General features: G+C 30.1%; 1 protein-coding gene across 2 annotated transcripts in view; it reads right to left on the reverse strand.

Moving 5' to 3' along the window:
• Positions 1-15,783: 15,783 nt before the first annotated feature.
• The window catches only part of LOC129960737 (uncharacterized), a 53,340-nt gene continuing 44,086 nt past the window's right edge, over positions 15,784-25,037 (reverse strand). For both annotated transcript variants that reach the window (XM_056074348.1, XM_056074349.1), the window contains 2 exons: positions 20,373-20,589; positions 15,784-15,910 (listed from right to left, as the gene is read on the reverse strand). In XM_056074348.1, coding sequence (XP_055930323.1) covers positions 15,865-15,910; positions 20,373-20,589 — 263 coding nt within the window. In that variant the 3' untranslated portion in view covers positions 15,784-15,864. The remainder of the gene's footprint in view (positions 15,911-20,372; positions 20,590-25,037) is intronic.

Genomic DNA, 25,037 nt, shown 5'->3' on the forward strand with positions numbered 1-25,037 from the left:
TTTATTTTAATCGAAAGAACCCGCGCCATTACCCCTAGGACTTTAAACGGTGCAATAATATGCAAAATTTTTCCGTTTTGGCTTAACAAACGAAAAGAGTTATTATGTCTTAAAAGGTAAATCTCATTTTAAATATAAAATTCCGGACCTGTAGAAACTGGGGAATAAATTAAATGGCAAAATATATTTACTTTATTTTACATTAGAGTTAGATAAGAGATCTTCCAAGCTGTTAGAAATAATACTTTTCTTAGAAAAATTTCAAGTTCTATCTTTAGTAAAAAATCAGTTGTAAACGTTTTGATATGCCAAAAACCGTAAATGCATTGGTGTCATTTAGTTGGCTGCATAAATTACGGCTAGATGACAAAACCTTAGTTTCGCCAGAAAAAAACATATGAAGAGGTAGATCTGATTTAAGTTTCGTTATCAAAATGTCTATATGAACTTTAACTATTTAATTATATCAGATTCCATTTTCTTTTATGGTATTTACTAGACAGAAAAAAATCCAAAGAAACTGAAGTGTTTTCCCTTTTTATACCTCGTATACTCACACACGCGCTTGGTTTCATATCGTAGAGAGGGCAATCGAGAATCCATCTTAAAAACACTTATTTTTACGGATGGATTTAGTCCAAAAAGGAATACAGTAAATTAATTTAGTATAAATATTAGTCCTACCGAGAAGCACCTCAGACACTGGATTGAGAAACTTACAGTATGGCAGTGGGTTCTCCCTATTCTGGTGAACATAGTAATGATGTGGTGGCTAGTCACCTCCAAAGAGAAGGGGTTGTACCACGGCTTGTGAAGGATTCTCGCCTATTGTTGTCCTGACCATTCAGTTTTACTGTATACAGGTTGAGGCTATACTTAGTATAGAGATTAGATGTGATATTTTATTCTTTTAGTTCGGTGCCTGTTCATATTTCTATAATACTGAGGAAAAACAAAGTTGTCGATTTTGTTCCAAATTTCTATAATTTGAATGTAAATCTGTATTTCTGGATCTTTGTTGAAATAACATGGATAAATAGTTTAACTGTAAAATTTAGTAGAGATTTATAGTTTTGGTTTAAAGACCATATCATCGCTTACTTTGAAAAAAGTCGTATATTAAAGATAAATAGGATTGAAATGCATCCTTTTCATATTACCAACGGATGCTAGATCACCGTCTTATTTTATGTCAACATCCATTTACAATAAAAGGGTACTGACTCGATTCTCAACAAAATTTTCTTTTTTACATACGACCCTTTGCACTGTAAGTGACGTTATGCCTAATTTTATATAAAAAAGTAAAATAAATCCATTTAAAATAAAATTTAAAAACTCACCTTTTTAAATTAGATAATTATTTAAAAATTATAGCTTTCATTTTAATTTCTTGTGACTCCTAAGAAAAGATTTCTCGTGTGCTAATAAAGGGCTTACAGATGTGAGAAAGCATTCGAGAATCAGGGAACGAAAGCTTCAAACCAAAAAGTAAAGGTAAATTAATAAAAAATAACGAAAATAAAAGAAATAGCATATTAATTAGCAATATGCATATAGACGCGATAAATATATGGAATTATGTTATGCTCAAGGTGAGAAAATGAGAAAAAATAAAGCTGCCATTCATCAAACATCGTTTTGTACAAAAACAAAATAAGCGAATACAATTTCAATGCTTTCCATAATTTTCTGACAATCGCTCAACGACTACCATTTGCTATTTGAGGCAACTAAAGGGGAACTACTTTCTTGGAGATGCGGGACACATATAGGGGCAACAGATGTCATGGTGCCCTTCAGAATAATATATCAGATGGCACTGATGTTAAAAGAAGATAACTTTAATAACTATTTGGCTGTGTGCAATTAAGATACCAGCTAACTTATTACTACGAAAGCATGGCATTCTGTATTCAAATAGAGCTATTTTTTAGTATTTTAATCAGTTCCACACAAAAATGAAATTTTTTAAAAAACTCTATTTGAGTTTTATAATTAGCTAGTTCTTTTCCGAAATTAATAAGAAAATCGTTCATATTTGAATGAATCATTTTAGATAAATGCATTATGAATTATATATGATATTTGAAATGATCTAAGATAGCAATCCCCAATCTTTGATTTGCCACTTGAAGTCCTTTTTATTTTTGAATGCCCTAGCCGTTGTATTAACGCAAAATAAAGGTCATACGCCTCGAATTAATTTAAAAACGCATGTACACTGAACATTTGTCGTCTACTTTTTTAGTTTCTCGTATACAAAGAGAAAGAATTGTAATCTTCAAAACATTAGAACTCAAAATTTTGTCACCTTTAAGACCTCCCTGAGTTCGAAATATATATTTTTGGAATGATCTCTCTCTGTATTTGAACACGATCACTCAAGAACTTTTTGAACGTTTTTCGAATGATCTCTCTCTGTCTTTGAACACGATCACTCAAAAACTTTTTGAACGTTTATTTTTTGAAAGAGTTGATTATCAGTTTATACCTTCGCTTATCTGTAAACGGAATAACTGAAAAACATAATAATTTAAATTAATGAATATGTGCTCTTGTGACGTAGTTCTGTGTCAAATTTTGGTTTTCAATCGGTCCAATGAGAGGAATTCGATTTTCTGGTATTTGTGTATTATCCACATTCCAGTTGTTAATCACCAAAAACACTCGCCAAAGAGCGCTCAATAGATTCAGTAAAAATGTTAGATTCAGGTGAAATATATTTCGTAACTATTGTTCGCCAGCGGTTATTATACTACGAATGAATCAATGTTCACGTATGAATTCCGTAAAATAGAAATCTAAATATTCATGGCTTTCAGGGCCTTATTCAAGGTCTATAATTTGATGTAGAGGGGAGGGAGATAACATCTTTATTACAGAGTAGAAGAGAAAATTTTGAGGATACCACTTCCATTGGTTGGAATATTATTATATGCCAAAATGGGTGAACGCAATAATGAAATAATTTCGTATTAATTAATGATGAAATAATAATTGCTCATCATGATAATCAGCTATTCAAGTGGAAAATATTTTCAACGCAATTTTTTGGAGCTGAATTTTACACAAATAGTATCTGTACTTATTGGAACCTCATACATAATGCAGTTTCAAACTTACTTCGTTAATAATCTATACAAAAGTTGGTACTATTTTATCCTCAAATTCTGAGTAGACTTTCAGACATGAAAATTCACTTGCATTTATCACATAAACTTGGGAGATAAAATTCATTTTAATTACTTAGCCAAAATTACTTTCACATAACCCCCAGGTCATAAGAAACCAGGTTAATTGTGTTACATGGTACTTGTAATTGTGTTACCTGGTACCACAGATTAAGAATTTATGATCTAAGAGATCATTACTTTCTTGTGAAAGAAACACTCCATTATTTAAATACTTTTCATGGTTAATGAATAACATTGAATTTTTCTACTCCCACTAAAAGGGTGCAGAAAGTATAGAAAAATGGAAATTACTATTACGTTTGAATGTATTAAAATTAAAAAAATGTATTATTAATTTCAAAGGACTTAGAGGACAATTTTTGTAAGAAAATTATGCTTGAAATATATTCGTCATCCGTAAAGTAACAAATTAAAAGGCAATCAATTTTCATATATCATTAAATATTTTCTATTTATCTAGCTCTGTGGTTTAAATATAAAATGCAATTGCCATGACAGTAATAGAACATATTTTGAAATATACATTTTTTTTTTTCCTCTTATTACCGTTTAGTAAAACGAAATCATTACTTGAATTTTTATTTATATTGTATTGCTTAATGTATTATTAAATGGACAAAAACTTAAATTTTCAATTTAAATTATGTTTCAGAAGGAAAAAAATCAAAGATTATGATCCCTATACATTTCTATAAAATATTGTCCCCTCAAGGGCATGTCTTCTTTAGGTGAGTAAGTGTATTCCAATCCAAAGCTATTCAGAGATCTTTTCTTTTTCCACAAGACTTAATGTTTGTGATAGATACGGGTTTCCCCCGGACTTATTTGATCTTTTTTTTCTTTCCATAGTTGTAGAGCAGACTAATTTACATTATTTCATTTTGAACTGTTTAGAGCATTTACTCAAAAATCATGACATCAATCATCTTTCCCATTTACTAAATGCTTTTTTAGTAAGTTGCGTTTTCATTCCTTGCGAGTGTTTTCGTTTACTGTGATCCATAAGCTGCCACTATTTCTTATACTTCAGCTTTTCACGAAAAACAAAAAACTTACATTTTGGTCATGAGGGCAAACTCTTACTGATGCGATTTGGTCCTATCAATCCTATCCCTGACATCCTGCCAACTAAGTAATATAGTTTATCTGCTATGGATCAAGCAAGAATACTCATATTCAGGTATCCTTTGATAATGGTGTGGACATTCCTGAAAGTGGCTCTTACAGAAAGTAAAAACCAAGGCTGGATTAGTTTAGTTTAGTTATATCAACGTCCCATTTTTTAAGCAACACTAGAGCTATTTTGGGACGGACCTCGAAATTTTGAACCGCGTTCAGATGACGAGAACGACACTTAAGCTGGCACTCCCCTTTCCAAACTTCCGCACCACACCAGCAGGAGGATGTTTGGCCCCGACGGATTCAACGTGCACCAAACCAGCTTACACGAAGGTTCTTCTTTGGAACGGGTCTCGAACCTGAAACCCACCGCTTCCGTAGCCGAGAATAACCAGGAAATGAGCAGATATGCAAATGCTGGTCTTCTTGGAGGGTGACAACACCAAAGCATAAATTTCTTTTATATTAATTTTAAATTTTTCTTATATCAATTCTAAATTCAAATTACCTAGCCTCGATTAGTGTAGAGAAGATTAGGAAGCATACATGTTTCCTTGCATCTGAAAAATGAAATTACGATGAAGTCTCCTTTTTAAACACAAAATACCCTCGATGGATTAGGCGAGCGTTTAAAAACGTCAAGAAATTAGGTCTTAAAATTTCTATTGGAAGTCGTTTTCCGCTTAAAACTAAATAGTTTTTTACTATGAAAGAAGAAAATTCATTTCTCGGTTCTGCAGCAGAACTGGAAGTGTGACTTCCGACTCTGAATTGTCTAAATATTCGATATTTAATATTTTGGATAATCATTCTGAGAGCGCGTTCATTTCATAATTAAATAAATGGTCCAGAGAAGGAAATGAATTCAAAAACTATTTTCCCTGAGAAATATAAAAATAGCTTCTGATTTTTCTTATTTGTTTTATGAAAGTGAACAACTGAAAGTGCCTACATCAATGATTTATTTAATGAGTTTCATTCCTTTTTTACGTCTAATGATGAACGTTTATGTAATAGTACAAATTTTGTGTTTTGATCAGTTGACGTTTCATTCTTTTCCTAACCGTAGATTCTGCTATCAGGAAGGAGTTGGGAAATATTCCAGAAAGGATGTTATATTAAATGACATCTTCATCAAAACTTGATACATGCCCAGTTTGAACATATATTTTGAATACGCAGGGCTGATTCCAGAAACCATCGTACTTGAAGTCAAATTCTATTTCGGTATCACTTCTGTCCCAATGACTAGCAATAGTCTTAACCTTACAAAAAGGAAATAAAGCACAACCCAAATATCCCTTATTAAGTAATGTTTAATAAATAAAATAAATTATGTCTATATTTATTTCCCCATTTATTTATAAAACAAAATCCGTGGTCAGTTTTTCTATCAAAGAATAGAATAAATCTTAATTTTTAGTGATGAAAACAGGAACCCAAATTTTCTGCTTCTTGAACAGAATCTGTGAATTAAACAAAAATATTCAAGTCAATTATTTTTTCTGGAAAAAAAGAAGTATCTTGTGTCCAGAACTACGACTTCTGAAACGATCTTCCACTTTTCACTCAAAATGATCCAGAAGAGAATAATTCAACATAGTTTTCCAGAATGAAAGTTATTCACCAAAGGATATTTGCCAATTTTGGCATATTCTGAATTCAGCAAAAAACTTGTTTTCAAAATGATTAATTGGAGGTAGAAATGGATTGACCAGACTGTTATGACGCTCGCGATCCACGAATAGGCTATTTAATTCATAAAAAATATATTTGGATAAGATCTCAACTGGGGAAAACAAGCCAAATATGGTATGCAACTTTAGAAATATGGCGGTATTACTTGATTGTTTTGGTTAATGTCCTTTTTCAAAGCTTCACGAAGGATATGGAATACATTCATGTCCACCTAATACACGTGAAATTCACCACGAAAGTTGAATCTTAAGAATTATCGTGGATCTAGTATTTATTGCTTGCAGTACTACACCACAGCTGAGAGTAGTATATCGCTCAGTTAGATGATAATGATACACGTATGAACGTTACAGGAATAGATTCCATTGGGTTGCACCTCTTGATTCTGCACCTTAGTCAGATAGTGACCGGATCTTGAAATCATATTTAAAAATTCTTGAATCTGCATCTTAGCTGGGTCTCACAATTATATTCAAAAAATAACCAACAGAAATTCAATGTCCTTATTTGTCTCAAAGTTGCACATTCCATGCAATCTAAAAACGTGGATGTTAAAGATAGATGAAATGTGTCAGAGAATATATTTATTTTTAAGTTCTTTCATTTAAGATATTTTATATTTTACCGAACCGAAAGGATTGTTGAACAAAGAACAGAGTATGTCAATTTCGACTGTATTTTGCTTTTGATGCTGTTTCTAATTTTTCTATTTTGATGCTATATGTTTTAGAGATAAAAAGAGGATTTAATGAATATGTTTACTAATTTTGTTATGTTTTGTTTATCATTGTTATGCATTTGCATAAAGCATCAATTAAAGTGATAAGAGATTTAACAGAAGATTTGTTTTAAAGCTTACATTGAGAAATAAGCTTTATTCCGTTCCAATTTTAATGAATGTCATTAAATAATTGCAGACATCTTGAATATCTCTCAGATGACAAATATGTTTGGAATAGAATCTCTCAGAATCCGCAAAATGTTTACTAAAACACTCTCCACAAATCTTGATTCTTATTATTCCTCTTTCAGGCTTATTTCTTATTAGAATGGCAGAAACCGAAATGAATCTTCTCCTCGAAAATGGTTGACACTGTGATAATGATATGACTTCCAAGAAAAGTAAAAGTTGTAGAATAAGCAGATGGAAATTTGCCTTGTGGTATCAAATCAACTGGAGCACGAAACATTATTATTCGAGGTTGAAGTGAAGTGTTAAACGATCCCACTTAGTCTATGACGAAAAATGAACCCCTCTTTCTATTGGCCCAAGCAACCTTGAATTGCCAAGGTAATCCTTGGAGTAGAAATGATTCAACTCGCGATATCGTGCCTTTCTGATATACACACATTTATACCTCACTTTGATGCAAATTTGATTCTTATTTTTTGTCCAGGAGACACAAAAGTTCTTGTCACAAGAACTAAAGCCAGTGTAGATGGGATTTAAACTTAAAAATAACTTCCAAAACATGTTGCTATGAAAAATATTCTGCTTCGTATCATTCATTCTAAATGATTATATTCAGTGACAATTCAAATTAATAGTGTGTAGAAAAATACGGGCGATCGAATGACGTGTTTCAACGAATTTCAGACAAGCTGTAGAAAAAGTTTCATGAAAAAGAATAACTTTCTTTATATATAGAGTTTCTCAATGAAGAGGATAGTAGCTTCAGATGAAATTTAAAAACTGAATTCGGTTCAAATGTATTATTTTCTCCTAAAAGGTTTAAGAACTTATTAAAACTGGATATAGTATATACCAGGAGCCAGATATAGGAACATATTTAAAATGAATATAATGGCGGCTTTAACTTCACTGTCACTTCAGCTGACTTCGACTAGTGATATCATCTTTAAGCGATATTCAGAGAGAAATATTCTTGCAGAGAAAAAGTATATGCAGTAAATTCTATTCAAAAATGCTAAAATACAGTTTTCACCTAGAAAAATACTGGACGGTTTTTTTTAAACAAAAAATTACCATATTCTAGATTTTTTTTCTTGTGAAGGAATATCAGTATAGCAAATTACTGCAAAATTTAGGTTTATAATATGACCGTCTTGCCTGATGCTACAAAGGGACTGTTTTAAAAAGGAGTCAAATGCATGATTTTAATAAAATATTTGACTTTTTTACTTTTACTATAATTGCAGATAATTTTTAATTTCAGAAGTGAGCAGTGATAATTTTTTAATATTAATACATTTTTAAACACATCTGCTTTTTTCTATAATACAGTTGGTGTATAAAAACATATTATCGTTTTTTAGGTTTGAAAAATTTATTTCTTATTATAATTATGCCTAAGTTTTTTATTGAATCAGAAAACAAAATTTCTCTGAAATATTGCAAAATTTAGGAAACTTATTCGATATAACTCGCAAAAAAAAAGCCTTACACTGAATGATTTCACTTCTTTTTCTTATATATTTTATAGGAATATTTCGATTCATAAAGCAATTTCCTGGCTTAATTTAAGTTCGTTTCCCTTTTTAGATTAAAGTTCAAACTATACGGGAGGAGAGAGAATCGCCATGTGAACAGCACAATGAACAGAGCAGGTTTCTAAAATAACACGAGTTACGTGTTTAGCAAAATTTGAAGTTAAAACACTTTATGAGGAGACAATTAATATCAACTATGTGTAAACTATTTAATTGATATTTTTCTCTAGTATTAATCTGGATCAACTAACTGATCGTTAAAGGCGGTTAATATAAAATAAAAAAGGAAAGATCGTCTTGAAATTTCCTTTTTAAATATCTCTTTTACTTTAGTATATTATGCCATGAATTATAGTCACACCTCATGATTGCGAGCAGCTTTCCCGTTGGAAGGCAGATTCAAAAAACGAGTAGCACAACTTATAATATTAATTATATATTCAAAATCACAGTTCGTAAGATTACAGTTATCATTCCATGCACCAAATGAAATTATCATTGCGAATGATTTTCAATGGATGAAAAATAAAGAGTTATCTGAATTTTATAATCGATTCTTTATTACTTTCGATTCTGCAGAATTAGAAGTTCTTGACTTATTTCGTTAAAACAGGGAAGGGAGTTAAGAGTCAGAAATGACCGACGAGTTCACTCGTCAACTCTTAATTTTTAACAAAGTATCTCAAAGCCTCCACTAATAGAAGCGTCAATAGATGCCGCTATCCACATCCCCTCCACCTTTTTTTTAACAAAAACGGCAGACGTACGGATACAGGTAAATATGTCTAATGATTAAAAATCCCCAAGAAAGAACAAACCTTTCCGGCACTTTACCAGTTCAAAAAAGAAAAAAAAAAGGGGGGGGGGTTCATTATATAAAAATAAATAAAAGCAAAAACACCCAAATCATCAATAGATATAGTAATTATAGCATCATATTAATCAGCCGTTTACCAGCATCAATGAAATAAATCATAAGACATCCATCATTGCACTATAATCAACAAATTCGATATTTAGTTTATTTTACTTACACAACTTCTTTAAAACATACTTTCACATTTAAAATTAAAATGTGTACTCAATCATAATGGAGAGTCCCAGTAAAAATATCGATAGTATAATTATTTCTTTCTAAATAGTGCAATCAGTCTAGTAAATGAAAATTCCGAAGGGAAGATAAAGTACAAATTGACACTCTACATAAAATAGCAACGAATCAAATACTAAGATAAGATTTCGATGAAAATACTCTATTTGAATATTTTCGGAGCTTAACTATAGATGAAACGATTCATTATAATTTAATTCAATTCCGTATAAGATATATAATATTCCATCTTATAATAAATTTGAGAAAATAAATGATTAGGTGATTTCATAACAAAAGAATGAATTATGAAATACTTTTATCATTATTTTATCCAGAATAATGCATATCTAAGCAAAGGCGAAATCGATCGAGAACAATCAGAAAAGAAGGTTTTATTTCTCTCTCATTTTATTCATACAATACACGAGTTCATTGAGACCCCAAAGTCAAAGGGAGAATTCGAATCCCTTAACTTGAGTTGCTCGGAATCATCTTCCCTGATCGAATCATTTTCCCTGATAAACCTTATAATTCATTCTCCAGAAGGAGATCCAATTTCCTTCGCAGTTCATTCATTCAATTCTCCCTCTATTATGATTACGAGAAGTGAACCAAGCGTGTTCATCGTATTCTTGGTGCTTTTCGATCATCGGAAATCAAGCGATATATTTCTTAGAATCCATCGAAAAAAAGATTCGCTTTTAATACAACGTATAACTCAAAAATATTACTTTCCTTTCCTTTTTTTTTATTTTGCTTTCATTTCACTTTATTTTATTTAATTTACTTTAATTTTACTTAATTTAATTTTACTTTTATTATTATTTACGCAAAAAATTGCTTTAAATATTACATTAAATATTTACTTTCTTTAGGAAGACATATAACTGAATTCAAATTTTTTAGAACCGTACTTTTTTTTGTATAGTATCATCCATTAGAGTAAAAAATTGCATTTAAGAAGTTTTATTATTTTATTTATATATTTATATTTTTACTTTCTCGTCTACGACAGAAACAAAAAAAAAAAAAAAATGTATTGTAATCGAAAAAAGAAAAAAAAAAAAAGAATTCGGGATTTACAGCAAATCGCCATGTTTCAAAGTTCCCCTAGCTCTAAAAGCACATTTTTGAAATTATGTTTAGCTGTCCGTCTGTCTGTGAACATAATAACTCAAGAACATTTTCAGCTAGCCAGATGAAATTTGGTATATACTGTATGACATTTTGAAGGAAATCCATTGAAAGGATATAAGTCATTACAAAATGAATAGATATGATTAGTATATAGCATCTAAAATGTCCATATCTATCAAATGTGGAATCTAATTCGCCACCTACAAAACAAAGAGATCTGGTGAATCAATCCGATTTCGAGCCAAAGGATTGTTCATATCAAAAACACACATGGAAGTGCGATAACTCCAAAACGCCTTGTCTGAAATATATGAAATGGAATATTGCTATCTGGTGTACGAGAAAATCTGCAATTAAAAAAAAATTCAAATCCCAGATTGTGACCATAATTAACATCTTCCTGGGTCCTTCCAACTCATTTTTGAAACCATACATATGTATCGATCCCTTTGTGAATCAAACGTTTTTGAGATAAACGAATGAAATGTGATTTTTCACACTATATTTGTCGATTTCATTCAACATTTCATTGTACCAAATCAAGACGAGTGCGATCATTGTATTGATTTCAATGGAAAAAGGGAGTACACATTTGGAGCGTCTAAAATATCAAATTTGCAGCTAAATCGGGGAAGGGATCTGTTCCAATTGGAATATTTTGGTTTGATCCTTCTCGGTTTTCTTCCAATGTCCCTGCACTCGAGTCAGGATTCTGAGGAGAGCACTCCTATTGGCTGTCGATTGATCAGCAGATAGATGGGTTGCCAAAGAGATGCGATTTATAAAATATTTCGATTACACTGTTTGTTTAGAGTGAATTATTTCAATCAGTATTAATGCAAAATGAATAACTCATTGATAATACATTGGCATATTAACTGATCATTTAACTAGTTATGTTAAACAAAGCTTGTACAATAATAAATTTTAATGTGATATTGATTGGAAGTTGACTATTTTTCATCATTTATCATTCAATCCTTATTATAAGTAAGGAAGGCATTCATTAATAAAAAGGGTTAAATTTGCAAGAATTTTATTATTTTAGTTATTTTTTTCCGTTGCACACTTATTAAAAATAAATGAATAAAAATATACTTTCACTATGTTACTTATATAAATAATCAATTAGAATAAATAGCATGTTGATTAGTTATTAAATCACTATTATATTATTAGATGTAGGTTGAATAGTTATTTAAATAATGATGTGCACTGCTTGTGCTCAAAAATGCCTAAACTTGCCACTGGCTTTGTTGCATGATGCTTTTCAATTGATTATTTGAATAAAAATATGTGTCCAATGACAACACTGTTGATGAATGTTTTTCTGGTGAATGGAATCAAATTTGGAAATTTATGCACAGTTCATTTCAACAGTTTCTATCAAGGTCTTCAATCTTTTTATTAATACCAATTTTCATTTACCTGTCTTTTTGAGATATCCTTCAATAGGAAAACAGATACTGATGGTTTTGATGCCATACATTTGAGCTCCAATTCTTATAATTTCATCTACCTAGTTCTTGCATTAGATGGAACAGGTTTGGGTAGAAATCGGATTGTTTGCTTTAAACGCCACTGGCCATCCTTCGAACTTGTTTCGTTATTTGCCTTTTTCATCAATAGGGAGATAAACTGATCAAAAGCCAACATTTTCGGCATCAATATTAGGCCAAGAATGTTTTCACGCTCAAGGAAATATTAAACCTGAAGATTCATAAAAAATCTCATTGCCCTCTTTTAAACGATTACAAATCTTTCTTCTAATATGCGAAATGGTATTAATTTTTCATGTACGAAATATATAAAAAAAGTAGAGCAATGAAAAAAACTCTAGCAAAAGCCTTTTGCTAGAGTCACGGATTATGGCAAAAAACTTGGAATTGAGAATATGCAAACAAAATAGCCTACAAACCATTACTTTTTTAAGTATTTCTGTTCATCTTGAATTAAAGCAAAATGTTATACAGCTCGAATTTATGAAACAATTACATTTCTAATGTTGCTGGTCTCACTTCTTGTGTAAATATTTAATGGTAGAAAATACAGGTTTCAATTTAACGCTTTTGGGAAATTAAATATTTATCCCTGTGACAGATTTTAATTTACTGGATTAAAGCCAGTTGTATTTTTAAAGATATGAAAAAATTAGAAAATATTTCTATGGCTGATGACCTTTCCCATGTGTTGGTACTTAATAGGTACTTTTATCTGTCAAGGGCAAGATTTTTGTAAAAGACCCTCAAAAATGCATCATGAAAGATAAATTTCTGTAACGGCAATTCCCTTGTCATGAGACGCCTGGTAGCAAACAAACTTAACGACCTGCAGGTCACTCAGAACACCTTAATATTTGATAGAAGGGCCATAGTTGGGGTTTTAATCTTGAACTCGTAATTTTATGGTGCTGTTGACCTTACAGATTTCCTCGGGATAGTTCAACCCATCAATGTTCAATTTTCGATATTCGTTAGATGCTCACAGGTTTTCACAAAGTTCCAAGCTACTTTTAGAAATAATCTATATTAATAAAGCTAAAATGCATTAATTGCTTGTACGCTACAGAATATCTCAGTAGATTTTCTTGAAACTTTTTCAAAAACATCATAAATAAAGGGTTAGCGAAAAATTCGTAACTATTACTTAGATAGTCATTTTTTTAAAATTAAAACTTCAACGGTTATAACTAACCGTCATGCCATCACGTGGCGCTCCTTTTCCTTTCTTCAGAGGTTTTCACAAGTGAAGTTCAGTAATAAGATTTGTTGGAGTGGTTGTAGTTTTGAAACTTGTAAGGTATGCGTTTATTTAAGTGAATCTTGGGATTCGTTTGAATGCTAATCTACATAATAAAATTTAAACAAACGACCATTTATAGAAACCGTAACTAGGGAAAAGATTTACTTTTAATTTTTCTTACAATATTAAGCAAGATAAGAAGAATTTTCCAAACGGTTTCATAAAAATGAATTAAACAGTTAAGTTAAAACTCAAACGAATGTAATTATCCATCTAGCTACTGGGTGACGTTGCCTTTCCTCTCTCCGAAGATATTAACAAGCGAATTGAAATAATAAAACGGGCTGAAGTCTTATTACTGAGTTGCTTGAAACCGTCAATTCTAATCAGACTCCCATGTTTAGTGAAATTGCATTGATTTATGCAGTCTAATTTCTATAAATAAAACTGATATTCTTTGTTCCAAACTAAGGGAAAGAATTTCTCCGAATTTTCGTTACAAATATTATGAAACATAAGGAAGGTTTTAAAGAAGTTTTCATGACTATTAATTAAATAGTTATTTTTTATTAAATAAATAAACATATTGATTTTGCTTATACGCCAGAAAATTGAGATTTACAAGATGGTGGATATTATAAATTTATTGATAATTGCCGGGCGGGTTTTCTTTACATCTACCAGAAAGATGGAGTTTCTGTAGCTCTTAAATTGATATAAATTAATTATGGTGAAACTTCTATCTTGCAATTAATTTTTGATTGTCTCTTTATCCATATTTCCTATCATTCCCTTTATGATAATTCCAATTGTACACTCTTCACTTGGTTCTGAGATAATGCCTTCACAATTCTTCCCTTCGAGCACTACAGTGATTTCTTCTATATTAAGTGGGACGATTTTTTATATATTCAAGTTGCAGCTGGGGAAATGTTTGGCGATTTCTTGCAGTTAGTAATTTTGAATAGTTTTTAGGAGCTCCGTTAATATTTTAACGGCTTTTTCTTGAATGTTCTAGAATATGGTATTTATTATAGGTCTTAACGCTTGGGTTACTGTCTGGAAGAGTCCGTCTCGCCGTTTCTCTTGAGAATGTGAATGATTCTTTTATTTCAATATCATTTATTGGGACATCTCTTGTTAATGAGTCTGAATTTTGAAACTACGTCTTCAGTTTTATCTTCTTCTTCCATATGCTTCATTGTATCAATGATACATAAATCCGAATTCATCGCTAATCATTAACCCGGAGAGATTTCTCTTTTTTGATCCAATTTCCATTGAATTTTCTTTTCTCTTTTATGATGCTGCATTTTTTTGTATTTTGTGTCTACAAGGCATTGTAATAAGAGCGCATGGAGAATGGTATTCGCTTCTTTTCTCTTCAATGACTGAGACGTTATATTGTATTTTAAGACGCTGTCTAATGGCAATTTAAAACGTTCTCAATTAAAATTGCCTGATAAGCTTCATCCAGTTCTCAGAATGTAACATTTTTCCCACCCCCAGGGATCATATAACGTGTAAACAACCTGTATTAATCAATATGATATATTATTTACTTTTCTCTAAAAATAAAACTGACAATGTAATGAGTATGATAGTGTGTTTTTTCACTTCTGAAAGAAGAGTTGGGTATAATAAAATATAGATGGGGGAAATTTTAGATAATTTATTCTTTGATTCTTTCAATTGACAACATTTTCAATCTTGTTTTTAATTTCGGTATAATTAGGTAGGTAATTTTGCTGCAAGAGACCAATTAACTAAATTTAGTATGTTAATTAAACATCCAACGAACTGCTTTAAATGCCATGTAAATACATAAATGAGATGAATTTGACAGGAATACCATGGAAAATGAATATCATGAAAATATTGCACTGTTGAACAATGAAAGATACTTTCATCTGACTATAGTTTGGATATTTTCACTGAAGACTTCTTTAATTGCCATCAAATCTCTGCAGTGATATAAGTTTCGCCTTTTCCATAAGAAAATAGATTCATTTTATTGCTGAATTGAGTATTCCAATTACATTATATTTACTTTTCAGAACAATTTAAAAAACATTTTGGAAAGTTTATTTTATTTGTGTATTAAGAATTCAAATTACCTTGTTGAGTCATTTTCTTTTTACAGAGCTAAGCTATTTTTTGATCATGCTAAGGTACTATTCTCATTATTTTTTTTAACGCTTACTTCATATGAACCTGTGGATTACAATTTTTGAAAGTTATATTTCGTTTTCTGGAATCAATTTATAAAGATTGCAGAAGAAATATTTAATAGTAGTTTTAACATTAATTTTTTGATATTATCCATCAAATGATATTTATTTCAAAGCAAAATTATTGATAACAAACAAATGGAGCATGTCTTCTGTATCTCTTCAGTTGTAGTTTTGGACATTTTAAGCTTCATCATTAACATATATTAGATTCCTTAGGTTTATGATGAATGTAATACCTCCTGAAAGATAAAAGAAATATCAATTATTTTAATAATCAAGACATTATTTTAATATGATATTGTTTATAAGGCAGTCTAAAATCTGTAAATTATGTCATACAACATGCATGATGAAATCACTCAAAATTTTTTACTAGGGAAAGAGTTGAACCTAGCGAATTGGCACGTATTTATTTTTTGGGCCGTAAATGTTCAATAAACAAAGCTCTTTTTTTAAAAAAATAAATAAAAGCCTCCAAAATGTTAAGGATTTTGCTCAGTAAATTTTGGAGTGCATAAAAACCAAATTTAAAGGACTTTCAAATTAAAAAATGTGGTTTTGTTTGAAGTTCGTTTTATTGACAGGTTTCATCGAATTTCAATCAATTTTCAAAAGATTTTTAGGCACACTTTGGTTTTAGTGACGATATATATATTTCAACTTGTGGAAATGATATTAAATACATTTTTTTCTGAATACATTAGGGCTTCTTTACAATTAAGAACAATTTTTAAAAATAAAATAAAGATAGAAGAATATAGCCTAGAACTTTATCCAGCTACAATGTTTTGGGCTAAAAGTTAAAATCCCTTCACAACTTTTTTTTACTAAAAATGCTTCACTCACGCGTAAAAAAAGTAGAGAGACAAAAATAAAATGAACTTCTTCGGAATTACTGGTATCTTTACTAATGCCTACTTTTCCAAGCGAGATTAAAAACAACTCTATCGTTATCGTATTTCTAATATGCACACAAGAAGTAGGAATAATTATTTTCTTTCTCATCAAAATAAAAGTGGCTGTATTTGAGATGATTTTTTTTCCATCTGAATAATGAGCTTTCTGAATAATCTGAAGGTTCATCAAAGAATTTATTAGAACTATGGAGCCACGTTAAAAGATTCAGAAAAAATGCTCATAAGGTTGAAATTTAATTCTAAAGAGAAGAGAAGACAATAATTTTACTTATCAGTTCATTCTAAATTTTATTTTCACAAACAACGATCTGAATCCAAGCCTTAAAAAAAATTTTTAAGGTTGAAAACATCATTGAAAAAACTGCCTATTGATGCAAAATTTGAGAACCAATTTTCAAGACTCATTTTTTTTATTCAAGGAATTTAATAAAGAATTCATAAGATTTCGAAAATGATATGGGAAAATACGATATATAATCAATGGTGGTCTATGTGAAGCACTCGTTTTATGAGGGAGAGGGTTCCAGTAACTTCAATTCTTTTACTTCGTAGTCACAAAATTTTAATTTATAACTCATTTTAAATTTATTTTAAAAGACAATTATTTCAGTTTGAGCATTCGTTAATTCTTCTTAATGCTGAAAAATTCACGAAGAAATGAATCACTCATGTAAAATTTTACGATGATTAGTAAAGCTTAGTTTTTGCATTAAGTTTCAAAGATTTGAATTAAAAATAATTCTAAAATTTGGGAAGATAAATGAGGAAGTGTAATTAGTAGCGGAGATGTAAGTGCTTGTAAACGGATAGTTATAAATTGAATCCTTGCACTGCACAGTAATACATTTTTGCACCATTTGCATTTGTTGCCTTTTGAAATTAACTTCGGATAAATTGGACTTAGTTAATAAATTCATTGACTCACCACCATTTTAATTTAAGTGTCCATATTACCTTTGTAGAGATATGCACAATTTTAATAAAACAATAACATGGTGGTGTTGCGTAGAGTTAAAATGAATATATTCTACAGTATTTTCTTATCAATTTATGTGAAGAAATTATGGCCTAACTAAAACAAGAATAAGTAAAATCTAGTTGCTTATTAGTATTATAAATAAGTTGTTAAAATATTTTTTGTTTGTTTTTTCTTCCTCTAAAAAAGGTAATTTTTCTACTTTAATGACCCTGTGACTGTTGGAAAAAGGTTTTATCCGTTTAAATAAACGCAATTACAATAAATCATTCAAAAGTTCATACTAATACATTCATGCTGAGCCTCGGAAAATGTTTTATTCTTTTTAATTTTAATAGGAAAAATTCAAGCTTTCAAATTGTAATAAAAATTTCTGAAATGGAAAAAATATTTATTAATTATTTTGCATTCGTCTGTAAACTGGTTGTGAGGAATTTAAGTAGGAAAATAATGGCAGGTTTTCTTTAAGAATCTGTGTTCCTTGAAGTTAATTTTAAGACTCTCCAAATTATGAATAAAAATATCAAACAGGAAAGCAGAATATTATTGAAGTCGCAGTGACTGCCTCAAAACTTTATCACATACTCTCTGATGATGGTGTTATCCCCCCCCCCCCTCTGAATGCCATGAGCTCTTAAATTTTTATTTTCAGAGTCTCACACATGAGAGTTTTGAGCTTCTTAGTATAGTAAAGGTAACTGGTACTTGCGTACTAATTCTATGCATTGGCAAATACTAGTTACGAAATATCGATCTTTGGTGTGAACCTAATGTTTTAGTGAATACAACGAGTGATCTTTGAGGACTAATTGCTGGTATACTATTAATACTCAAGTACCAAAAAATCAAATACGCATGTTGGCGATGTATTTTTTCCACCGATGGAAACCAAAATTCGAGATAGGTCTACAAACACCACATTTCATTCATTTACGTTCTTGCGTTTATAAGCAAACAAAAGTGCATAGCGACAGGAGATTAACCTCTTCACAGATTTAGCTTAAAATGTTCTCATAATTTACATTTTAAATGCTACAGGTACGTACCAGACTTTATCTCCTTGCGTTTTGTGGCTATCGTGTTCATTTGTTCTAGATAGACTTAGTTTGAAAGGATTTCTTTCAAAATTTGCATATAAAAAGGTCATTTATCCAGCTCAAAGCGTTTTTGAATTATTATGTTCATACACGGATAATAGAGATATAATTCCAAAAATATGTTTTTTTTTTTTTTGTTTTTTTTTCAACTCAAGGACGTCTGAAACGTAGAAATTCCTCAAAATCTCGAGTTCGAATTTTTTGAGGATTACAATATTTTCTTCATGTATGAGAAAATAAGAAAAGGAGTTAAAATGGAAAATGTTTTTTAGTATTATTTAATATTGCAATAAATCATTTAAATTTTGAAAATAAAAATTTATTTTCAATTTTTTTTTATCATTTAATGGCTTTGGTTTTTTATTTATTTGTTACTTTTTTATCATCTAATATGTTTTGTTTTTTATTTATTTGTTACTTTATTTTTTAGTTTTTTTTAAAAAAAATACTTATTTCAATTTTTTTCTTCAATGGAAGCTTCTTTTTTCCGTTTCTAATATTCGGGTGATTTTCAATTTAAAAACATGGCAGCGAAATATTTCGTACTATGTCTGAGCAATATCAGCAGAAGTAGATCGGAACTAGAGGAAACTGCAGTTCTTTAAGTAATTTTCATTATCGCATTCATATTCTTAGAGAAGAATATGAATGCGAGATACCTTTTGGATTCTGTTTTCTGTCTGTTTACCCCCCACCCCCACCCTCCAATACCTCAGAAGTATAAAAACATTTAAGGTAAAACTGCGTTTATACGTTGAATTTAAATATTACCTATAAAATTAAATCAAAATCTCTATTAAACGGTGTTGTAGCTGCTGAAGTAAAATTCCGGGTATAATGTTACCACAATTTAGAGAATATGAAAACGGAAATAAAAGTATCGCTTTGCATTTCAAAAAACTTTTCCAAAATTATTCAACCATTAATTAAAAAGGATGAACAGATGTTTATTAGAGTTTGAGGATTTTTTTTTTATCTTATGGAAGTAAAATTAAGTACTAATAGTGTTCGTTAATTTAAATACTACCAATTTCTTGAATATTTATTATCCATTATTATTTTTCTACAAATGATGAAAATATGAAAATATAAAAGATCAATAAATTGTTCAAATAAAATTTTACAATAAACCCTTCCTTTATAAAATTTAAACATTTTTCTTAACTTTAAATACCAAATTTTATTGTTATTGTTACATAATTTAAAAATTCGAGTCAAAGAATAATATATCCAATTTATTGAAATGTTTTAACCAATAACTTCTTTAATAAAAAATAGAAAATCCAGATTTAAAAGAGAATCACTTAAAAGAGCAATAACAGCTGCTCAGATGAATAAATCATGTTTATGAAACACAAACCGTTGCCAGCAGCACTGAGGTAAACACAGAATTTGAATATATTTATTTAGCCTTTAAGTAAACATACACCATGCATGAATTTTTAAGGTTGATTTACAGTGACTGGAGTTTGAAGTTAGTTTGATAAATTTTAAAGTGGATGTTTAATTTTTAGTTAATTTGATAAATTTTAAAGTGGATGTTTAATTTTTAGTTAATTTGATAAATTTTAAAGTGGATGTTTAATTTTTAGTTAATTTGATAAATTTTAAAGTGGATGTTTAATTTTTAGTTAATTTGATAAATTTTAAAGTGGATGTTTTAAGAAACCTGATAAAACCTGCTCAGGGTCTGACACTTCTTAATATTTACCTTAAGGCTCTGGCTTCGCAACAGCTCAAGAAAATCCATCTACAGGGTCTAGACATCCTAGAAGACAGATTTCTTGTTCTTTCCTGGCATTCTTGGAAGAGGTCTTTTGCTAAAAATGTTCTCCTCGTATTTCCCACTTTTTTCCCACGAATGCAACAATTTTTCTTCCAATTACTTTTTTTCTGATGAGAAGGTTTTCCTTTATGTGTTTTTTTACCTGAAAAAGACACGCAGGAAACCCATTTATATTTTATACAGTATCTATCATATCTTATCTAAATTCGAAGTCTTGCAAAGTTTAAATAATAAGTTTCGATCAGAAGGGATTGAAGAAACTTTTTTTAATGGTCATACTGTCTATTTAAAATTTTTCAAAGTGAATTTAAAATAAAGTAATAAAAATAAAAGTAAATAAAAATAAAAAAATTAAGAAAAAACCACACTTTTATTAATGTACATAATTGTAAACGTTTTAAATTTTAAATATTTCCAACAGTTTGGGATCTGTAATTTATAAATCGCTATAATAAAAATTATAGACTCTTGTTACTAATTTTTCCCAAATTCCATACAGATGACGCCTCTGTATGGAATCAAACGCTAATTTAATTAATAAAATAACTGATAATTTAATACACAAATATTAAAATAATGTATTTTCGACGAAAATATGCCAAATTAAAAACATTCAAAATGAAGAATGTGAAAAATCGATATCAAAAGAAAATATCTACAAATATAAGACAATTTAAATAAATGTTTGCAAAAAGTTATTTCAACTACCAGAAAAAAAAAATCTGGTACTCATTGAGTAAGCCAAAATGATTGAAAATATGATTATTACAAGATTTAATTAAATAAAATTTTGAAAAAACGTAACAAAATGTTTGAGAAGGTTCTATAAATTCTGAACTATGCAAGTAATATCACTCTGTAATTTTATTTGTTTGATCTACCCGAATTCATAAATCAAATAAGAATGGGTGCTTTACTCGCAAATAAACTTTAACAATCACGAAGAATAAATATTGACTGAAATATTTTTCAGTTCCCCAAATAAAACTAATATCCATATAACTATACACCAAAAAAATGAAAACTAAATGGAATAATATGCGTGATTATTATTATGAATTATATCAATGCTATTTATGGAGCATAATTTTACTCTTTATATTAGATTGATTGAGCATAATTTCTAGGAAAATACGTTAAATTTAATTGAAAATTGCAGGGTAAGTTTTTAAAAAATTCATTTGCATTAATACTCAATTGAAAAGATGTAAGAAGAAACTTGCTAGATTGAAATTAACAAATATGTGTAAGATCTGATATGAACGAGTACTGAATACGTAGTGCATTGATTTAACTATCTGTGAAGGATATGAAATATTTTAACAAATGGAGAGAGCGTCGTTTATTCAAATTTTAATCTCCTATATAGTAACGGACAAATTTTCTTAATATGATTGAAAAAAAAATAAAACAAAAAAAAAATGTTGTTTCCCATTTTTTTTTTTTGTTTTTTTTTTTTGTTTAAGAAAGAGAAGGAAATTTTTCTTTTTGTTTTAAATTGACGAGCTCATTCTTCCCAAAGTAGATATTTTTTTCCTATTGATGATTCGTGCGTTATGTCACGATATTCAATCAAATATTCTTGATTATTTTCGTAGTGTATAAGATGGTCGTCAAATAATATGAGGTGTTTGAATATCAAAAAAAATGTTCATCCAAATATTATCGTGGCCATGGGATTTCAGGTGAAAAAATCTTTTTGTCATCAACTGCAATATAGCACGGTACATGGATCTAATGAATTGGAAGAATGGAAAGAAATCAATATTTGCAATCTAAATTTCCTTATGAGACAAATTGTATCAATAATGCCAAAATAAAATTATAACTCATTTTTTAGATCTATCTCATAAAACAGCCTTTCAAAGCTGCGACACAATGTAATCATTCTACGTGGAGAGATGATCATTCATTTTTTTCATAAAATACATTTGTCAGATGATCCCGCAATAAAAAAAATCACAGGGAAGGAGATCTGTGGAACGCGTGCCCACTTCTAAAGAAATGTATATCCTAATCATGTCATTTAATGTGGGAATCTTATTTGCTGTTGCAGTTGTGGAATAATAAAAGTTAGAAGCACTATTCGATACTTCTATACAACTTTCGTCTGGCTTATTGAAGCGAACTTGGGAATTTTAACTAACCTCTGCTCCAATTGGCGAACGTAAGCAGTGCAAATTCATTTAACCACTTTTAGAAAAATAAAATTGTCCTAGGAATTGGGATTTCAAAAATTGTTTCGCCTAAGTTCTATGTCCAACTGCGTGTTCAAAGTCATATTGCAGTTGGTGAGAAAAGCTGGATTTTTTTTTCGTATAAAATAAAATTCCGTGATCAGAATAGGTTGTAGACCTCAAATTTGGTTACATTTAACTGAACAGATTTTGTGCAATGCAGCTCTTAACAATTTACGGTATTTCATGATTATCGTGTACTTATTAAGTAGCTAAATCAGATCATAGTTCCTTCAGAATCTTGATTTGATAACTGAACAAGCAAAAGAACAACGCATACATTTCTTAGATTATTTTAAAAATAGAAAAAAATGGGTCTTTCTCTGGCACTCTCCTCGTACTTTTTTAAAATGATGAGCCTATTTTTACTAGTTTGTGAACCTCGCGATAATCAGTTGTTGCGCCATTCAAGTCGACATTACGGAAACACTAACAAGTATATCACTGCTTTCAATCATGAATATTTTTTAATGCTCTAAAATAAAGTGAGGTATATGGCGATCGTAAAAAAATATCCTCAGAAAATGAACGAAATTGGATCTACATACTATTTCCATCATGGGACCTCGAATTATGACAAAAAAATTCAGTTTTCACTAAAAACTGCAATATGACGTTGGACAAGAGAATGTTGTTCATACAGATAGTTGGTCATCATTGATATGATTAAAAAAATCCACTTGAACTTTACTGTGAAGTTTACAGTTCGTATTAAAATTGAAGATGTTTTGCCTTCCAAAATCCTATGGAGATATGAAGCACGTTTTATTTTCACGAGGCTATGAAAACACACCGTTGTCCTATATGGAACTCGCAGAATCCTCATATATTTCAACAGATGCTCTTAAAATCGCTAAAGTGTAATGTATGATGATAATTTAGAAACCTGGGTCGTATTTATTTGAAGGAAAAAGAAACTATGCAAATGATGCAAGCATTGCGTAGAGAAATCTATTGTTTTTAAATTTTGTTGTTTCACAACTGCAATAGACTAGGTGTTAGCCATCTGCCGTAAACATACAACTTTGAGGCAGCTCCTCCGAAAAGATGATGCAACATTTTACAAACAAACGAATCCATTTCCACTCTGCAGAGAAAACTACATGTCAATTTTGATCACACGGATCCGAAATATGTAGTTGGCAAAGAGAACGTTTAATAATTTAGCAATCTTGTAGGATCATCCGACTGCAAGTCCGACAAATCAACGTTGAGCAGCTTTGCTCTTACAATCTACGCAATGTCTTTTTAAAATACTTCAGAGTTGACCCACGTATGTATAGCAATGATGCTAAAATAAAATTTGAGGTGAAAACTGGAATTGCTGTCATTCTTTCAATTCATTGAATAACCGATACTTCCACCTAATTGTCAACTGCATGTACGTGCCATATGGTTGTAAATTGAAACTTTTTGATCACATTGTCATAATAGTATGCAGATCAAATTTAGTTACATCTGGCAGAAAAGAATTTTTATATTTGGACTCATTTGAAACATTTCACGTTATTTTATGTTCTACATTTATGTGTGTGAGAATTGATGTACAATCTGATTAAAAAATTCAACAAACTTTTGAAAGAGAAAGGAAATTTAAAAGAAAAGACCAAAACCACTTAAGAAAATATAACTTGGAATACAAGTCAGATAAGCCAGAAGGCGTTGCTCTTTATGTCTGTACTCATATTTCAACTCAAATCGCTTAAATTCAGTTTGCTTATGCAGAACCTGTAAATGTTGAGATGCTGATCCTATCGTAAAAATCTTCATCATTACTGCAAATTTTACTAGCTACTGTTCAGAAGTTTGTGTAATTGTGAATTGTAGAATTTTAGCAGTTATTTTGAAACCGTTCACGTTGAAGAATACTACCTAATAGTAATATATCAAGAAAAAAGAATGTTACACTTATCATTGGTTTGTTATTAATTCACGCATCTTCTGGTTTATCTGAGTAGCATATTCGAGCGTAATTTTTGATTTTGTATTTTCTGCCACTTGAAGCATTTTTTTTATTGTACTTGAGAATTTTGTACTTGGAATTAGACTAAATTTAAACACCAATAACCATTAAATTACTAAATAAATATATTTGAAACGGTAGCGGTTTAATTTCATGCAGCTCTTTCTAAACTTTTATGATGTATAAAAATGCGATTTTATGCTTCAGCGTAGAGCTCTTTGACTTAGTTGTAAACTATGCTCTTTGAAATTGAAGTATTGGAGCTTGAAACCCGATTTACATGAAGATTCGCTGTACATGAGCCTGATGCACGTTAAATCTTCCTTTGAAACCTCTGGAAAATTGGGTAGCCGGGTTCGTCTCAAATGCCATTCTCATCATCTAATCCCG

Source organism: Argiope bruennichi, chromosome X2 (genome assembly GCF_947563725.1).
Source record: "Argiope bruennichi chromosome X2, qqArgBrue1.1, whole genome shotgun sequence".
Classification (NCBI taxonomy): domain Eukaryota; kingdom Metazoa; phylum Arthropoda; class Arachnida; order Araneae; family Araneidae; genus Argiope; species Argiope bruennichi.